A 19,230-nucleotide genomic window follows, 5' to 3' on the forward strand; every position below is an offset into this window, starting at 1 on the left:
TTTGCATTGATGGTCAGACAAAATAGATGAATGAAATAGTGGAGGGCTATATATAGTAGATAGATCATTATGTAGATGAAAGTCTTGATGAATTACATGTTCTGATAAATGAACTGACACATAGTGAGTGAAAATTCGCTCTCAGCCTTGGAACTATTAGTTTGACAAAGTCATCATAACTCAAGGTCCATTTACAAGCTTTTTTCCAGAGCTTTCTAGAAAAAACATCTACAAACTTACATCAGTGGATGGAGTTTGCTCAGTTGGAGCTGGTATAAATGTAATTTTGAAACGTCGGTAATGTGATAACAGGTGGCAGTATATGGAGGGAGATGGCAACTGAGCTAACTCAGTGAGATGTGGTTGGAAGTTAGCAGTTAGAGAAGTAATTGGGAAATGTCTACTTTGGGCTAAACTAGTAGAATTGTCACAATGGTGCGAAATGCATGTCATTTATGGCACTTGTGCCATAAAATAGTGCTACTTTAAGTTGGATGGCAGCTGTAGTCAGCCTAAAATTACTCTATATCCACGATGCTCCACTTCCGGGATTGGTCCATTGCCGCCGGGATGTCTTTTCGGTCGGATGTCCATTAGCTCACGCTTTCTTTGTGTTGGCGTTCTAACCTCCGGTGGATTTCTGAGGACTGTGGTTAACCGCTCCTCAGATCTCTGCAGGGTAAATCCAGACAGCTAGCTAGACTATCTGTCCAATCTGAGTTTTCTGTTGCACGACTAAAACAACTTTTGAACGAACACATGTTCCACCAAAACAAGTTCCTTCCTGAGGCTATTTTGCAGCGGCACTGTGGCTCCATCCGGCACTTAGCACCACCCAAGATGATTGTGATTGGTTTAAAGAAATACCAATAAACCAGAGCATGTTTTTCCGCCCATCCAGGAATGCTGTGTGGACTAACCAGACCCTCCTCCGCAGCACTATGGAGGAAAGTCTGGCTAAGCGAGACTAGGTTAGAATGGATTCCAATAGCAAAAATTATGTAAAAACCGAGGAACTGTAGAGCTTCTTGAGATAAGTATTTGTGAAAATAAGATGGTGCTCTTTGGTAGGGGGCATGAACAAATCCAGTAGGCATCAAGGAAAAATACAAGGCACTCGTCTTCAGAAAAAATGTAAAATGCCATTAAAAGATCTGGCACATTCTCACTAGAATCAAATTACAAACATCACTTCAACGTGTTTCAGCATCAAGCCTTCTTCGGGAAGTTACAGGCAAAAGAATGAGGTTAAACAATATAAAACACCAAGTGTGAGCAAATCAGCAGGTGCAGACATTGAGTAATCGTAGGGTCCAAATCTACTAATCCAATCCAATAATTGGGTTTAAGTCTATCCCAAAAGGTTCGCCGAATTTCACTCATTTAAGCTGGATATCCGTTGTCTTGGGCTTCCTTTGTGTTGGCATTCGAAAGCCTGTTAACATCCACCGGGTCGCCGGCGGTGAATGCACAACAGAGCTAAGTCCCGCCTCCCAGAGCCAGCAGGGACATACATGTGATTTATGAGAAAAAATATGTGTTTGAATGAATGTAAAAAGTTTTTGTGTCATTTTAAGTATTTATTATGTTTCTAATAGCATAGAAGTGAGTAAAAGGCAAAATGTTGTCACTTGGAGAGGTTTTGGCACACCAGTGACACCTGTAATACCAAATACTGAAAACTCCCTAGCTCCATTAGGTTAGGACTAGAGTTCTGAAACTGTATAGAGTTCTTTTAGAGTTATTTTTAGACCAAAATACCAAAATAACTATTTTGAACCATGTTTGAACTGCTGTAGTGTATGTTGTGTTTTAATCACATCCTAATTAAGCACATTTTCAGAAACTAGAAGAATTTAGGTTTCAAATGAAGCATCATACATGCATTTTGGCCTTGCAATTCTTCTGTTAGTATGCTTTTCCCTTTGGGAAAGGGAAATAGACAAAAATCAAGCAAAAAGAGGTGGATTTCAACAGGCTAAATTCTGGTGGATTTTGAGGACTATGGTTAACTGCTCCTCAGATCTCTGCAGGGTAAATCCAGACAGCTAGCTAGACTATCTGTCCAATCGGAGTTTTTCCGCCCAAGACGATTTTGATTGGTTTAAAGAAATGCCAAAAACCAGAGCATGTTTTTTTCCGATCCCAGAATGCTGTATGAACCTGCCAGATCCTCCTCCGCGGCGCTGTTGAGGAAGGTCTGACAATGCAAGACTAGTCCAGGGTAATGTGTTGCTCGTAATTGAAAATCCAGAAGCTTTCTCGTTGGTTGAGCTGTTCGATCCTATCACCTCCACGTATTGATCCTGGGATATAATCTATGCCTATTGCTTTCTGGATAGATGGAATTATAAAAACATAAAATAATTTATTTCAAAACTTATAGTATTTGTGGCAACTGATTGTCCTTTATAGATTAGTCTCCGCACGCAAGTTTTCAGTGTTTACCGCACACTGATGCACTCTTTTCTCTTTCACCAGGTTCCCAATGTTGAACATGTCCACCCCCAGCGAGCTGAAGTCATCCTGCGTGACTCGCAACGGCATGGTGAAGTTGCCCCCCAGCCAGCCCAATGGTCTGGGCAGTGCAAGTATCACCAAGGGGACACCTGCTGCCAAGAACCGTCTGTGCCAATCCTCCTCGGTACCCTCCATTCTGCCTCCTCCGCCGTCCTCCCTTCCCTACCACCTCCACCACCACCTGGACAGCCCTGGCATGCCCAACTCAGCAGCCTCTCTCTTGGGCTCTGACATGGAGCCTGGAAAGCCTCTGGTGGGCTTGAAGTCGTCCCTTCGTCAGCTTCCCCCTCTCACTCTACCCAAACCCATGCTGCTGGAGCGCCAGCAAGTCCTGGATGAGAAGCTGCTCAACCGATTGCTCTGGTACTTCACCACAGCTGAAAAATGTGTACTGGCGCAGGTATGCAAGACATGGCGCAAGGTGCTGTACCAGCCCAAGTTCTGGGAGGCTGTTACACCCATCTTGCATGCCAAGGAGCTATATACCCTGCTGCCCAATGGGGAGAAGGAGTTTGTCAGTCTGCAGGCCTTCGCCCTGCGTGGCTTCCAGTGTTTTTGCCTAGTGGGCGTCTCAGACCTGGACATTTGTGAGTTCATCGACAACTACCCGCTGTCCAAGAAAGGTGTTCGCTCAGTCAGTCTCAAGAGGTCCACCATCACAGATGCCGGTTTGGAGGTGAGTCAGGATCTGTTTGGAAAAGACAGAGGTTATTGGATAAGAATTTTCCCTAAACTTAGAGACATGGCAGGGAATTCAGAGTCAGCCCTGGGATATAAGGGCCTTTTTACACTTGCCTTGTTTAGTTTGGTTGAATTGAACCTTGGTTTACCGCCTTGGTGCGGTTTGTTTGGGCAGGTGTGAACACAACAATCGCACTCGAGCGCAGACCAAAACAACCACTTTGAGGAGATAGTCTTGGTCCGGTTACAAACGAACTCTGGTTTGGTTGAGTACGGTTTGTTTCTGGTGAGAACTTGTTCCGACCTTGACCCAACTTAACTACCAGATGTACTCCGCAAGTTTGGGCTATACGGGTCCTGCGGTCAAGTAGCAGGGAACGTAGCAGACGTAAAAACAAAAAATAATAAAGTAAATATTTAAATTAAACGAGCTGGTTTGACCATGGAGATGCGAGAAATATGCACTCGTCCAGAAAACAGGACCTTCTACCTCTATTTACTCTCGCCCCAGACACATCTGACCGATAAGCAGAGTGAACGTTCTCGCATGGGTTGTAATGATGGATTTTGATTTTGATTTGTGAAACAAACACAAACAAAGGGAAAAACGCTCTAAGTTTACAAACTCATCAACTGATTCGAACCAGAGCAAACGAATGAACTACAGTTGTGAAAATGCCCAAGCTCTCCCTTGCAGTCTCAGCAGGCAACAAAGAAGTGGCACTGGTCAGCAACAGATGTGAGCAGCCACTAATATATTATAGTTATTTGTGGAAAAAGACATATCCTTCTGATCTGCACCTGTTACAAACTGATACTAACTCAACATCTCCTCCATGTTTACCATATGTTGCCTTGAAAATGTTTATTTCCACAGCACTAATTCCATCAGTACATCAGTACGTCTTCATCTCATACTCACGTCTCTGCTGCTCTGAGGTTCTCTTGTTAACAGAAATACCGTTTTCAATCATTACTTATTTCCATGCTCTTTCAGTTTGCCATTTTATTGATTAAATTGATTGCAAAAAAATGGAAAGGAGAAGTGATAGGACATAATTTATGAATGAAAACAGAGTTAACAAGAGAACGTGAGAGACTCTGTAGTACTGATTGAATTAGTGCTGTGCGAAAATTAACCTTATGAGCCCTTAAGGTAGGTCTACAGGTAATTTTACCCCTCCTCAACGTTAACGATATCCTAGTCCAGTGCCATCACTCGTGGGAAGTTAAACCAGTTACCTTTTAGTCTGGTTTTGGTTGAGTCTGTATATAAGTGGATATGTGTGAACATTAGCCAGCATAGCATTTGGTTTGTATTAAGCAGCAGTGGCAAAATATGGGAAGACACTTTGATTTTTCCTTTACTTCTATTCTCATAATCTCTGCCTTTCTGCTGTCATATTCCATTGCTGCTGTTGGAACAAAAGAGGCCTACTAGTGTTGCTCAGCTGGCTCTTCATACCTGCTATTCTGGGATGAGTGGATGGTTGCCATGGTGAAAGCTGAAATTGTTGGCTGCATGATCTATATATGGACTTTCCTATTGCAGGGTTCTGATTTGTGCATTAGCATTTTGATGCACCTTAAACAGAAAAAAGAAAAGAAAGCAAAGTAAAAGTTAGTATGGAGACCCAAAGAGTTTAATATAAATGGTGATGTGAAATAATTCAGAATCTGCTCTATATTATGAAATGCTATTTCAATCTGCTTCTTTATTCTTTTCATTAAGTTCATTAGAGTAGTAGTTTTATTTCATTCCATTCCAATGAATGGATCCCATTTAATAAATTCCATTTATTATTTAATTTAGCTTTCTTTACAGAGTCTTTGTCTGTCAGATAAGATTAACAGACCAGAGCCAATAATGTAATTATTGTTTTAACACTAGTCTTGCTTACCAGATATACAGTGCTGGGACGAAGGGATGTCCCTCCCCTTCTGCTGTCTCTGCTATCTATTTTGCGAGGGCACCATTCGCTGCATCCAGGGCTTAGTGCCGCCCAGGATTGTTGTGATTGGTTTAAAGAAATACAAACAAGCCAAAGCAGTCTTTCCCCTTATCCTAGAATAGGTAAGCGGTGCAGCCATACCTTACTCCAGCACTGATGCAGCACTGTGTGGTCTGGCGAGACTACCAAAACACAAACAAGAGGCATTTCCGCTGATTAATGTCCAAAGATAATATATACAGACTAATAACCAAAACAGATTAAGAGTAATAATATTTATGTACCCAGATAAATTCCCAAGAAAAGCCAGTATTTAAGTAATCTCAAAAAATAGATTTGTCCAAAGCCAGGATAAACAGATAAAGTTTGCTTGCTAATAAAAAAAAAAACTTTTTAGTAATACTTTACTTCATAAGCTCCTATTTAGTATTTCTAAGTAGTATACAAACAATGGCTTATAACACACTACACTGTAGTTGTAAGCTGATACGAGGACAATTTTAGGTGTTTATTAAAGGTCCCATGGCATGAAAATTTCACTTTATGAGGTTTTTCAACATTAATATGAGTTCCCCCGGCCTGCCTATAGTCCCCCAGTGGCTAGAAATGGTGATAGATGTAAACCGAGCCCTGGGTATTCTGCTCTGCCTTTGAGAAAATGAAAGCTCAGATGGGCCGATCTGGAATCTGCTCCTTATGACGTCATAAGGGGAAAGGTTACCTCCCCTTTCTCTGCTTTGCCCGCCCAGAGAATTTGGCCCACTCATGAGAGAGAGGCTTACAAACAAGCAAAGTGACAGTTGGTCAAGACCACACCCCCACCCTCCACCTAGTCCCCCCCCCCTCTCCTCCTCAATAGCATTTAAAGCTACAGACACAGAAATGGCACAGCCTATGGAAAGCTCATTGTGGGACTGGCTCTAGTGGCTGTAATTCTGCACCAAGGCTGAATTTCGGGAAAGAGACTTCAGATACAGTATTAGGGGACCACTAAGGTCTATATAAAAGAGACTTCAGATACAGTATTAGGGGACCACTAAGGTCTATATAAAAGAGACTTCGGATACAGTATTAGGGGACCACTAAGGCCTATATAAAAGAGACTTCAGATACAGTATTAGGGGACCACTAAGGCCTATATAAAAGAGACTTCAGATACAGTATTAGGGGACCACTAAGGCCTATATAAAAGAGACTTCAGATACAGTATTAGGGGACCACTAAGGCCTATATAAAAGAGACTTCAGATACAGTATTAGGGGACCACTAAGGCCTATATAAAAGAGACTTCAGATACAGTATTAGGGGTTCACTAAGGCCTATATAAAAGAGACTTCAGATACAGTATTAGGGGACCACTAAGGCCTATATAAAAGAGACTTCAGATACAGTACTAGGGGACTACTAAGGCCTATATAAAAGCATACAAAAAGTAGCATGTCATAGGACCTTTAATGTACAGTAGCCTATTTGTCAGCAATTATAACTTCTCCAGTGAAGAGTAGGGGGTAGGTAGAACGATCGACAGTTTGTCGCTCAACAAAATTTGAAATTATGATTTGATTGGAAGAATATATCCACAAATTAACATGAAGTCAACTAAATACCTGAACAGTACAAGTTGCAGTTATGTAAGTGTATTAAAACTATAGCAAGCAAGCACAGACATTTAGCTAAAAGTAATGAATAAATGGTAGAAGTAACTAGTTAAAAGTAATGACTAAACAGTTTAAATGATTAGCTAAAGTAATAGAGAAACGGTTAAAATAGCTAAACGATGAAATAGTTAGCTAACATTTGAAATAGTTAGCTATAGTTAGCTAACGTTTAAAATAGTTAGCTAACAGATGAAATTGTTGTCCAAAAGTGATAGCTTAGAATAACTGGAGTTAATGGATAAATGGTTAAAAACATTCAGCTTCACTCCATGTAGTAGTAGTAGAATTGCTGACCAAACCAAACCAACTTCAATATTGACAGTTCAATGTTAGGAAATAATTACCAACATCCACTTTCATATAATAAACAGTGTTATCCATTTGAAACACACATTGGGAATTGATGAAGGGATACTTGAGTTCATCTGACAGGGCTGTCGGGGTACCTCAGACCAAAAAGGTTGGGAACCACTGAGGAATGGTGTATCTGCTCATAATCTTTCTGTAACCACATCTCAGCAGCTACATACATCACTGAGTCCAACTGCTGGCCTTTATGTTGCAGGTCATGTTGGAGCAAATGCAAGGCCTGATGCACCTCGAACTGTCGGGCTGCAACGACTTCACAGAGGCCGGCCTGTGGTCCAGTCTGAACGCCCGGCTCACTTCCCTCAGTGTCAGCGACTGCATCAATGTGGCGGACGACGCCATCGCTGCTATCTCACAGCTCCTGCCCAACCTATCGGAGTTGAGCCTGCAGGCCTACCACGTCACTGACACGGCCATGGCCTACTTCACAGCCAAACAGGTAGAGTGTCCTGAGTAGGGTCGGGTACTGAAACCCAGTACTAATACGGACCGAATAAAAAACGCGGATTTCTGTGCCTCATTACGGTGCCACTTAAATGCCTGCACTGCTCTCTGATGCTCCGAAACTAACTACCTTTAGTTAGTAGCTGCACCCGGTTACCGACAGCTAACGTTAAACGGTGTAAAGTGTGAATGTATTTCACTGTAGAGGATTCCAACACTGGTGGTTGTTTTTGTCGTTTAACAGCAATTTACTGGTGAAATAAGGTATTGCTATAAGTTATTGTTGTTACATTATTAATACATCATTACATTTTTACATCTTTTTTTTTTTTTTTTTTTTTTTACTATCGCTTTAGCACCAGAATCGGAAAAATCCAAATGATACCCTAGTCCTGAGAGAAACCAGCCTGCTACTTGACTTTACACATTCACACACCTTCATTCTCAAGTATTGGGTTTTTCAGTTGACACACAATATGCAGTGTTTTCCACAAAGCTCTTTTCCTATTATTCATAAACATATTCGTCCATCCATCTATTAGCTATACATATATATTTATATATATATTATCCTTAGAGGGTCACAGGGGCCTGGAGCCAATCCCGGCTGACATTAGGCCAGGTACTGGTTTGGTCGAAAAAATAACTTGAAGACAATTTTCTTATTAATTAAAGCTGCACTAGGCAATATTTTTATATTACCAATGTGATAAATCATAGTGACAATCTCACAGAGAATTACATCAGTTTTTAGTATTTAGTTTAGTAAAACACTATCAATTAAAAAAGAAATGTATACAGTCAATTTGATAACTAATTATACGGAAGAGGATTAGGGCCACAGGAGAAAAGTTTATTTGAGTTCTTTTCACGTTTGCTAATGTGAAGATGACCAGCAAGTTAAGCATGTTTAATTTAAGAGAGAAATTAAAAGAAATTAAACTTGTCATGGGCCAATGAAAATGAAAATGCATATTGATTTTGGTATTGAGCCTGTACCCAGAAAATGTTTGAACTGATTTATTTTAAGATTCTGAGAAGCCGAGATTTGGAGGTGGCTGGTTTATAAATGGGAAACGGATGGTGCAACAAGTACAGCGTATTCAAAAGTTAGAGAAAGGTCAGAGAGGGCCATGCAGAAGAAGTTTTTGGCCCTGTGTAGTATCACACTTAAAACGTCTGTGATGGGCTCATCCTCAATAATAATGAAGTTGCCCAGGCTTATTATCAATTCCCTTTTATTCACTTACATGATCAAATAAACTATAATTACCTTCTGCTCGCAGGGCTACACCACCCACACTCTGCGGCTTCACTCCTGCTGGGAAATCACAAATCACGGTGTGGTCAACATGGTGCACAGCCTCCCCAACCTGACTGCCCTCAGCCTCTCCGGCTGCTCCAAGATCACAGATGATGGTGTGGAGCTGGTAGCTGAGAACCTGCGTAAGCTCCGCAGCCTGGACCTGTCCTGGTGCCCTCGGATCACTGACATGGCCCTGGAGTACATTGCCTGTGACCTGCATAAACTGGAAGAACTGGTGTTGGACAGGTTAGTGTGTTTGTGGTCCTTTTATCCCTGTGGAAAAGCAGATAGAGCCTGATATGTGCAGAGGTGGGAAGAGTTAGGGTTAGGTAGGCTTGTCAGTCATTCAACAGGGCATAGAGAACATTTGTGTGCCTGCCTGTCCGAGAGGAAATGTAACTGCACCGTGACCACTCGTCGTTAATACTATATTGCAGCGAACGCTGTCTGTGTGGAGTTTTGAAAAGTGCAACCACACTTGCAACCGCTTAACCGGCATTGCAGTGACTCACTGTGACTTAAACAAACTGCCGAGTCGACTTAGTTCCGCTCTGTCTGCACCGCAGCTCTATGTGTGTGTGTGTGTGTGTGTGTGTGTGTGTGTGTGTGTGTGTGTGTGTCAGAGCCCCGCTCTCAAGAGTCAACATGCAGAGCGCTTAACCGCTCTCAGGTAAAAAATGATGAATGAAATTTGGCACCGTTTGGTTTAACATGAATTGGTCCTCAGTAGTACCCAAAAAAATACAGATTTCGGTATCCAACCCTAGGTAGAGTAGCCAAAAAAATCAATAAAAAAATAGCCTTAATAATAATAATTAGGGACTGTTCGTTATTTATTTCAGGGGCCACCGGAGAAGTTTTGGGACCTTTAGTCAAAATAGACCTGACCCTCCCTTCACCAGCAATACATTTTGGATGACCCTCCAAAATGATTAGGAAAAAAGGGTCGACCCTCCCCAACAATTTATTGTACTGGTTTGCACTTGGCAAAGATGTACAGATTCCCATTGTTTTTTATACAGCCATGACATATGTGACTAAACCTCTGCATTCTCATCTGACGCATCCCACTCCTCTGTTATGGTGTGGTGGCCATTTCAGTAGATTTACTCACTAACATAGTTGTGGAAACACAATAAGCATGAAAACTAAATGCACACTTCCTGCATTACTTTTCAAAATAAAAGCTTGTGTCTGGTCAGCTATGTTTTCGTACGGTGTTTTGGATGTTTTTGAACTAAACAGTACGGCAATCATGCTAATGAATAAAATGATTTTTTCAGCAGATGTCTTAGTTACAACATGATTGAGCTAGCAAAGCAGTTTTGTGTTTATATGTGCGAGCGGGATTTATTCAGTTTGAGAAATCCCACGGTCACTAAGCTACAGGTCTGGCTGACTAAACAGGGAGGGCCCATCTGCTAGCGATAGGGGCCGAGACTGAGAGAGCTACATGGAGCTACATGGATAAATACGCATCAAACAGGCCACTTTGAAATGATGCTCTTCTCATGAATACAAAAGTTGGGTGACCCTCCCCCCTAGACAAAAAAAATTGGATGACCCTCCCATCAACAAAGAATAAAAAGACATGACCCTCCCCTATTTTCCATAAATACCGAACGGTCCTTTACTGATTTGAACCCAATGTGTTTCGTCAGATTGGTTTGGGGTGGTGTGAAAGCTCATTCGAACTCTGGTGCAGACCAAACAAACGAACCCTGGTCCGCATTAAAAAAACGGGGGTCTCTGTTTTCTTCCAAGTGCGCTAGAGCTCAGTCCACCAAAATATAGGAAGTGAACTACAAAACCGTACATTTACTAGTTTTTAATATTTATTTGCAATCTAAATTAATTCAACTTTGCAAACAATTTAAATGAGATTTAAGAAATGATAACTTTAAAAACCGTAACTTATTATGACCACACATTGCTCATCGTCTGTGTGACAAAGACAACACACCATATATATAGATCAGAGTGTGTATGTATGTGTTTGAAAGTAGATATATATATATATATATATATATATATGTACAATAACTTATTGCTTGCCCGACCCTTGATATACTGGAGTGACTAAAGCTGAATGTATGCTTCTCTACGCAGAGCTTATGCAGTAGCCTATGTAAGTGGCCTGAGGTTTATACTTGTGCGCTGGTGTGTCTGCATCGTTCTAGCGTCTCTCTTTAAGAGAATAGCAGAGCCAGTATGTGTGTGTGTGTGTGTGTGTGTGTGTGTGTGTGTGTGTGTGTGTACATATGCGTGGGGAGTGTGTGGTAGAGCGAGTGAGAGAGGGTCGGGGATTAGCTTCGGAGTAGTCTCGCATTGCCAGACCTACCTCCACAGCGCTGCGGAGGAAGGTCTGGCCACACAACATGGGAGAAAAAAAACGTGCTCTGGTTTATTGCCATTTCTTTAAACCAATCACAATCGCCTTGGGCGGAGCTAAGCGCTGGATGCAGTAACGGTGGCTCTGCAAAATAGCCTTGAGAAGGAACTTGTTTTGGTGGAACATGTGCACGTAGGGAGGCGAGCTCTGGAATTAAAATAGCTGTCAAGTGTGCGATGAGAATTTTACCAAAAAAAAAAAAAAATGCCAACACAAAAAAAGCAGAAGGTGAGGGTCATCCGTCCGAAAATGAGGGACATCCGGCAGAATCTCTGGTGGCACCGGAACTATCCCGGTGATGAAACTTTGTCGATATACAGTAGACTAGCTACAGAGCGAGTGCCGACTCTGGAGGCATAGTGTGAGAAACAAAGTGTCTCCCCTGTGCTTTCTGACCACGGTCAGAAAGCTGAAGCAAGAAAAGTTAACCCTCTCTTTGATTTCATGCTGTTTACGGAGAAGGAGAAATCGGAAATAAGTAGGAGGAAATGCGACGCTACCAAGCCACGGCCAAGCGGACCAATCGCAGTTGCTGCGGTCTGTGTCGCCGCCACGTGTAGTTACATTTTTTGAGAGGTGCACGTCAGGCTACAGTGTAGCCTACGGTCGTAGGGTCCGTATCTACACATACCTACGTACGTACCTGCGGCGTGGATTTAACGCATTACCCATTTAAATTGGGCTCAACTCATGCTTAACATGTACATTGGATACACAGAAGACAACCCCGTACTAACATACAGAGACTGTGTCATTATAACACATTGTAGTGCTGCAGATGGGAAAATCACAGTGAGCTGTGTTCCAAGGTAGCAGCACTCTGTAATGATGAAGAAGACACTTCTGCTGAGCTCAGTTTAAAACAGTGGACTTGCTCATCAATTCTCCTCGCTGCCTTCTTTAGCAGCAAGGCTGCAGGGTGGAGATGCAGGGAGGAGGTACAGGGACACATTGGACTGAAGAATGTATATCCAAATGTTGACACGTTTAAAAAAAAAAAATAATAATGTCACTCTTACGTAAATACCTTCAAGTAAAGTGTTACCAAATGTTTTCTTTCCAAAAGCAGTTGATTTGATATTGATGTTTATTGAAAGATCTTTGCAGCATGGTGTCCCAGTGTCAGGGTCTTTCTCACGATTACCTTGATAATGACTCTGATGGCAATAATGACATCGGCGATGATGCACTCTGCCACATCTAAATGTTGACATCATTAGAGCCCTGCAATATATCAATAGGCTGATATGTGCTGACTTTGGCTTGGGATACAATGGCCACTCTATTAGGGACATGTTTCTAGTTCTGGATAGGACCACCCCCCTCCCCTATTTGCCCGCAGAACTGCCTGAATTCTTTGTGGCATGGATTCAAAGATGTATGGGAAACATTGCTGCTCTGAATCTCCTGTTCCATGTCATCCCCAAGGTGCTCTATGAGCCTGAGATCTGGTGACTGTGAAGCCATGAGAGTACACTTGAACTCGAGGTGGACAATACGGCAAACATTTTATCAGTCGATAATGATATATGTTATGACATAAATCGAGTCAGTGTTTTCTGTTGCTTCCCAGATTTCCTTGAGCTAAAAGAGTTTTACATTCGGAACCTAAACATTGACCGACAACTGTTTAAATGCAAACAGATCATTTCTTCAAATAAATATACTGCATGAAAATAAAAATCTTGAAGCTTGTCAGTAGAAATCCTTTTTGAAAAAAGCCGATAGTCCAGATACTAGTTCTCTGAGAGCCGTGTTGCTTGTTTAAGTAGAGGGGTTTAATGTTTGTTAACCCTTCCTCTCTGCATGTTTTATTGGATAGTGCTCAGGCACGCATTACCACCGCACCCTGATCATATACCACCCTCAAATATAATATTGCTTTTTCTTTGTTTGACTGGTGGAACTTGCGAGAAGCAATCATTCTACCTCTCTAGCACCACACATAGTGCTTAATATTACGTTTTTTTCATGTTTGTGGAGGGTAACTTTGACCCCTTGAGAGAGGTTAGGGTTAGCCGGGAGATTTTTTAACCATTTTAACATTTAGATACTTTTAACATTTAGAAATTCTGTTTCATAAAGGAGTTTTAAATAAGTCCGACCTAAGTTTCCAGGCAAACTTAACGGTCCAAATAGCCTGGTTCTGGTAGGGTTAGTTTTCAGACATAGCGTCAGCTCAGGCAGTGTCACAATCAATCTGCCAGACTAAAACGCAGTGGCTGAAGGTTCCTCCTTACTGCTGCACTGTAAACATGAGTACATGTCAAATTCAACACATTTTGACATAGGCTGCACGTATTGTATACTTAAAATGTAAGCTACTATAATATATTTATACTTAGTCTTAAGATCTGCACAGTATTTCAGTTAAAATGTGTGCTAAATTGCGCGGAGCACTGAGTGTTGAGTATATACAGTAGATATTGGCAAACGTTAGCAACTACGCAAATTGTAATTGCAGTATATAAAGAGCAGTGAGAGTGTGTCAAAGCTTTGTTTCCACCAGTGTTTCTCAATGCATCAGTCAAAAAAAAACGGAAAGGTCATACATCACTTAGGTGTGTTGTTGTGTATTGTGTCTACTTGTAGGTGTGTGCGGATCACAGACACTGGGTTGGGCTACTTGTCCACCATGTCATCATTAAGGAGCCTCTATCTGCGCTGGTGCTGTCAGGTAACACAAAACACACACACACACACACACACACACACACACTCCCACACTGCATGTTCTTGCATTTTAGACAAAAACGTTTCACTACTCATCATTTAGCACCCAAGATTCCAGGCTGTTCAAAACCAACTTGGCAATGTACATGAAAAATATCTGAGAAATTACTAGCAAGAAATACAAATCTCCAACGTCTGCCGATGGAGTGTGTTGAGTATTGTCATTTTTCTGTGGCACATCCGTATTCACAAACTTTATATCTGCACCCCAACTTGTAGTCAGGCTCTAAGAATAGCAAAAAGAAGTCAGTATTGCTGGTTTCATCCAACTCTCATATTCTGGACTATGATAAACATGGCAGCCTTTGTTTGTATTGATTCATCTATGGAATGAAAAAATCCAGTCTTGTAACATGCTTGTACCCCTGCAATCCATCCCAGTTCACATCCAGGATTGCTCAGTGGTATTGCAGTTTCAGCTCTGAAAAGTCTGTACTGCAATATCTCACAACAATCACGTCACATTGACTAAACTTACAGTAATGCAGTCCTAATGTTCATTATAAGAGATTGCAACACTAAGTTCAGAGTCTGCTAATTTATTTTACAACATGCACACATTTGTTTACTAAAGATGATGAATGAAAATAGCCTCGTCTTTAATGCATTAGTGATTTATTCATATAAAAACTATTGTTCTTTCACCTGTCAGTCACACAGTCACAATGACTAGCGTTTCTCATATATAATTGAGTGAATGTGTGTGTGTGTGTGTGTGTGTGTGTGTGTGTGTGTGTGTGTGTGTGTGTGCAGGTACAGGATTTTGGTCTGCAGCATTTGTTTGGAATGAGGAGTCTTCGCCTACTGTCTCTTGCAGGTATGATTTATCTTATACAGAAAGTGTTTCCTACTACTATGTGTGTATTATGTATCTGTACTGTATGTACTATTACTATGTGACCTGTCTGCATATTTTCAACATAATAACATTCATCTTTAAAATATTTAAAATCTTTGTTGTGCTCGCATGCATTAGATAATGAGTAACAAAGCAAGAACATACTGTATATATATATATATATATATATATATATATATATATATATATATATATATATATATATATATATATATATACTGAGAATCTAAACTAATCTAAAAATTGCTCTTTATACAATTAACCAGGTGAACCATGTTACACTGTATCTAGTGTAAGTGGATTATATGTAACTCTACTCTGTGCTATGATCTGGAGCCTTATATTGCCATCTAGTGGTGATCCACTGATTTAGAAGTACAGGGCCTAGATCAGTTTAATTCATAATTTCATTTATGGTGTCAAATCACAATAGGAATTATCTCAGGACACTTTACAGATAGAGTAGGTCTAGACCACACTCTATAATTTACAAACTAATGACCACATCTCGTCCCGACAAAAGCATTGCCTAAAATTTGCTTCAACCTTGCACAGAAGATATCTCATGTTCTAATGCTAAGTTAGCTATGAACCCATATAATATTTGGTCATAGAAATTGGATACACTTTAGAACTGAAAGTTGATTGATTAACTAGCAACAAAACAACAAAATAATCTGCAAGTGTAAATGAAAGTCAATGAATTGTTAAAGTCATCTTTCAAGCCGAATGCAAGTCCAGCTTCTAAATTGTGAAGTTTTGCTGCTTTTGTTTCTCTTCTATGATAGTATACTGAGCATGTTTAGGTTTTGGACTGTTGATGTGAAAACACGACATATGATGATGTCACATTGTGACATTTCATGACAAAAGATAAATCGAATAATCGAGAAAAGAATCGTAAATAATCATTTCAGTTTTAGTTTTTTAGCTGTAATATTTCACTACTGGAAAAAAAAAAAAAAAGACAGCATGAATTTCCGTCAACTCTCGTTGTGACATTGAACGGACTTGGCACGAGATGGAGCCAGTGGTGTAGTCTAATGTATTGTAGTGGGTAGTAGTGGGGCATATCAAAGTGGGGAGGGGGGTGTGGGTGTCCTCCCCCAGGGTTATTTTGAGCGTCAAAGACAAATTTCCTGATACACTTTTATGCACCAATTTATGGTAGGAATACCTTTATGTATCCTATGAGAAGGAAAACACAGATGGCATTCAAAATATATCAAAAATATAATGGAATATAAAACAGTAAGGGGGCTTTCACATCAGGGACCTGAGCCTCGATCACAAAAGTTGACCCCAAAGCAACAAGGACAAAATAAAAAAATATTTGTCTTAAAGGCGCTGTAGGTAGGATTGGGAAGATCCAGGACTTAGTCAAAACATTTGAACATCAACAACTTCTCAGTCCCTCCCCCCTTTCTGCTAAAGCCCAAAACGGTCTCCTAAGCCCCTCCCCCCACAAGGGAGAATGAATGCGTGTGCATGAGCAGTGATTGGTGCCAGAGGAGCCAGATTTTTTTTTAAATGACCTGCTTCATGTAGTTCTACTCGAACATGGGGTCAGTTTCAGCAAATATGAGTTAGTTTTACAAGTCTTACCTACTGCACCTTTAAATGTGTGGTGAAGGGAGGATACTGGCGTTAGTGTAACATTTGGGCTCGATCAGCAGCCGTCTCCCTGTTACCCAGCCCCCAGCTGACTGTTGTCCCCCCCCCCAGGCTGCCCCCTGCTGACCACCACCGGCCTGTCTGGCCTCATCCAGCTGCAGGAGCTGGAGGAGCTGGAGCTGACCAATTGCCCCGGAGCCACCGCCGAGCTCTTCAAATATTACTCGCAGCACCTGCCCCACTGCATGGTCATCGAGTAAGACCGCTGAGCCACCCACCCACCGACCGACCGACCGACCGCCATACTTCTAACCTTCCTCCTCCTTACTCTTCCTCAGTCTTTTTCTCAAATTGCTAGCCAGGAGACTGAATGCTCTGACCGTACCACACCCTTCCTCATCACCTGTCCCCCCCCCCCCCCCCGTTTCCCTCCACACCCCATTGAGTAGTCTGACCCACAGGCGGACAGCGAGGCATGAAGGCAGACGATGGTACGTGCCACACCCAGAGGATGATGGGATGGCATTCAAGCTTCATTTAAGAAGGATGCCGGAGGGAAGAGCTTGGTGTGACGTCTTGTCCGACAGCAAGTTCCTTTTTTTTTTTTTGTTTATGGGGGAGAGCTTCTCTAAAGACTTTGATGATTTTTTTTTTTTTTTTAGCTGAATGGATACTGAAGGGAGTGACATGCACATATCCAGAGGAATTAGGAAAAGGAACTTTTGTGTTTGAGCTGATATAGTGGAACTCAGACATGCGCTCGGACACTGTAAACACACTCACACACATACTGTATATGGTAAGTGAAGTCCTCAAGACCATGAGTACTGACGTTTCTATTTCCATCACTCGGTGTAATATAACGCTGTTATTTTTTTCTCAGAAGGTATCAAAGGTTCCGTTTTCTCTTGTTTAGAGAGAGACACCATATGCCAGCTGGAGAAACAGGACTCAGAGAGAACTAAAGACGTGAATGACAGGGATGGAACTTTCTCTCTCTCTCTCTCTCGCTCTCTTTTTTCTCCCTCCCTCCCTCTGTGTGTGAAGTGTGTGTCATGGACTCACAGGTTCCCGTCTTTTTTGGGATACTGCCACCTTTTTTCCATTTCCGTGTCTTATCAGGAATACAAAAAAAGTGAAGAAAATTTGAAAAACAGCAGTTTACATTTTTTTTGTGTTGGAGTTGATTGGCACATTGTTTCCCCCCCCCACTTCTCTTCTTCATTTGTTGTACACATATTATTTATTGTAACAGATCTGGAGGATAAGCTGTCATAAACTGTGAAAGTTGTGTTTTTAAAGGGAAAATGAGGCGGTGCAACATAAACAAGCAGCCAGTCAAATGGAAAGCAGAGTGTGCAGGAGGCATCCGACTTCAACGCTGCAGAGTTTCTGCTGAGGATGAAATGTGTTTCTCTCAAATGATAATTCGAAAATAATCCTGACTAGAAAACAATGCGACTGTGTGGCTTAACATGACAGTGATGACTTGATACTTCTGGACTCAAACTAATGACTAACTTTGTTAGTTAGCCGGGAGAGTTTTGCGAGCAACCTTTCTGTTGGTTAGGTAGTTTTATCCAAATTGGGGGGGGGAATCTGGTTTTGGAATGAACCTCTTCTTCCTCTTCTCTCCATCTTTTACATGCTGACAAAAAACAACAACATGATGTTTAGTGTTTGAGTTTGAACTCGTGTGGTTCTCCAGCTGTGGAAGCGTTGTGTGATTGCCTCAGCGAAAGTCAGGTTACTTTAAAGGTAAAAAGGGAGGCTCTGGGATTTCAGTATTGAATATGTAAGCCGTTTTTACAATGTCCACTACAGGCCAGGGGACAGAAAGCAACAGGAGCTAAGGGCCCTTGCAATGTGGCAATTTTTAAAAGATAATTTAGTTTGTGGGAGCTTTACAAATGTTCCTACAAACCCAGAGTCAGAGAAACTTATGAATGGCCTTCTTGAATGTTGATGTTTTGAAATCATGTTTAGCCGAGCTTAGCTCAATTAGTTGATGTCAATGGGATCACGTAACAGCTCCTTTCAGCCCCCTCGCCCTACAACCCATGGCTGGCCTCCACACTAAATGTTTGTACTGTAACTGACAATTTACAATTGTCATTTACACTGTAATGTTTCTAATATCACTGCTAACTGAGAAGGGAGTTTATATGAAACTTAAAACTGCAAATTGCCTTTTAAAGGCAAACCAGCCATGGAGGTAAATAAAATGTGAGCAAAATAACCCTAAATAAGCTGCCATCGTTCAGGAATATATGCTTTTGTTGCTTTTCAACCTGGTCACTCACATTGTGGGAAATGTTTGATGTAACATCTGTCTTCTTGAATGATATGTGTAGAGCATTATCGCAGTAGCCTTTCAGATTTGCTCAGTCCCCTTCTGTTGGGCGAGTCGGGAGGAAACCAGCCCATCCAGGGTTAAAGCCGGAACTGCTGTGCTGAAACAGCATCACACACAACAGTTCAAAAATATTAAAGTGTATGTAAATCTTAAGCTTAGAAAGTTGATGTGGACTAATACAGCACATAGCACATCTGACGGAAATCTACAACCTGTTCTCACTCCCAACTCGGCTAATACTGATGCTTGGTCAGTGTACCGAAGCAAAAATCACCCTTTAGCGTCTGAATGGAACGCACTGGACAGAGCAGCAGAGTAGCAGAGCAGCAACTCCGCGGCGCAGGTA

At 41.5% G+C, this 19,230-nt stretch overlaps 1 protein-coding gene across 1 annotated transcript; it reads left to right on the plus strand.

Moving 5' to 3' along the window:
• Positions 1–2,488: 2,488 nt before the first annotated feature.
• Positions 2,489–16,788, plus strand: fbxl16 (F-box and leucine-rich repeat protein 16). Its single transcript, XM_078268646.1, has 6 exons — positions 2,489–3,196; positions 7,377–7,619; positions 8,911–9,176; positions 13,915–13,999; positions 14,809–14,872; positions 16,640–16,788. The coding sequence occupies exons 1-6, from the start codon at positions 2,489–2,491 to the stop codon at positions 16,786–16,788; spliced, it is 1,515 nt and encodes a 504-aa protein (XP_078124772.1).
• The last annotated feature ends 2,442 nt before the right edge of the window (positions 16,789–19,230 follow it).

This window comes from Sander vitreus, chromosome 15, assembly GCF_031162955.1.
Source record: "Sander vitreus isolate 19-12246 chromosome 15, sanVit1, whole genome shotgun sequence".
Taxonomy (NCBI): Eukaryota; Metazoa; Chordata; class Actinopteri; order Perciformes; family Percidae; genus Sander; species Sander vitreus.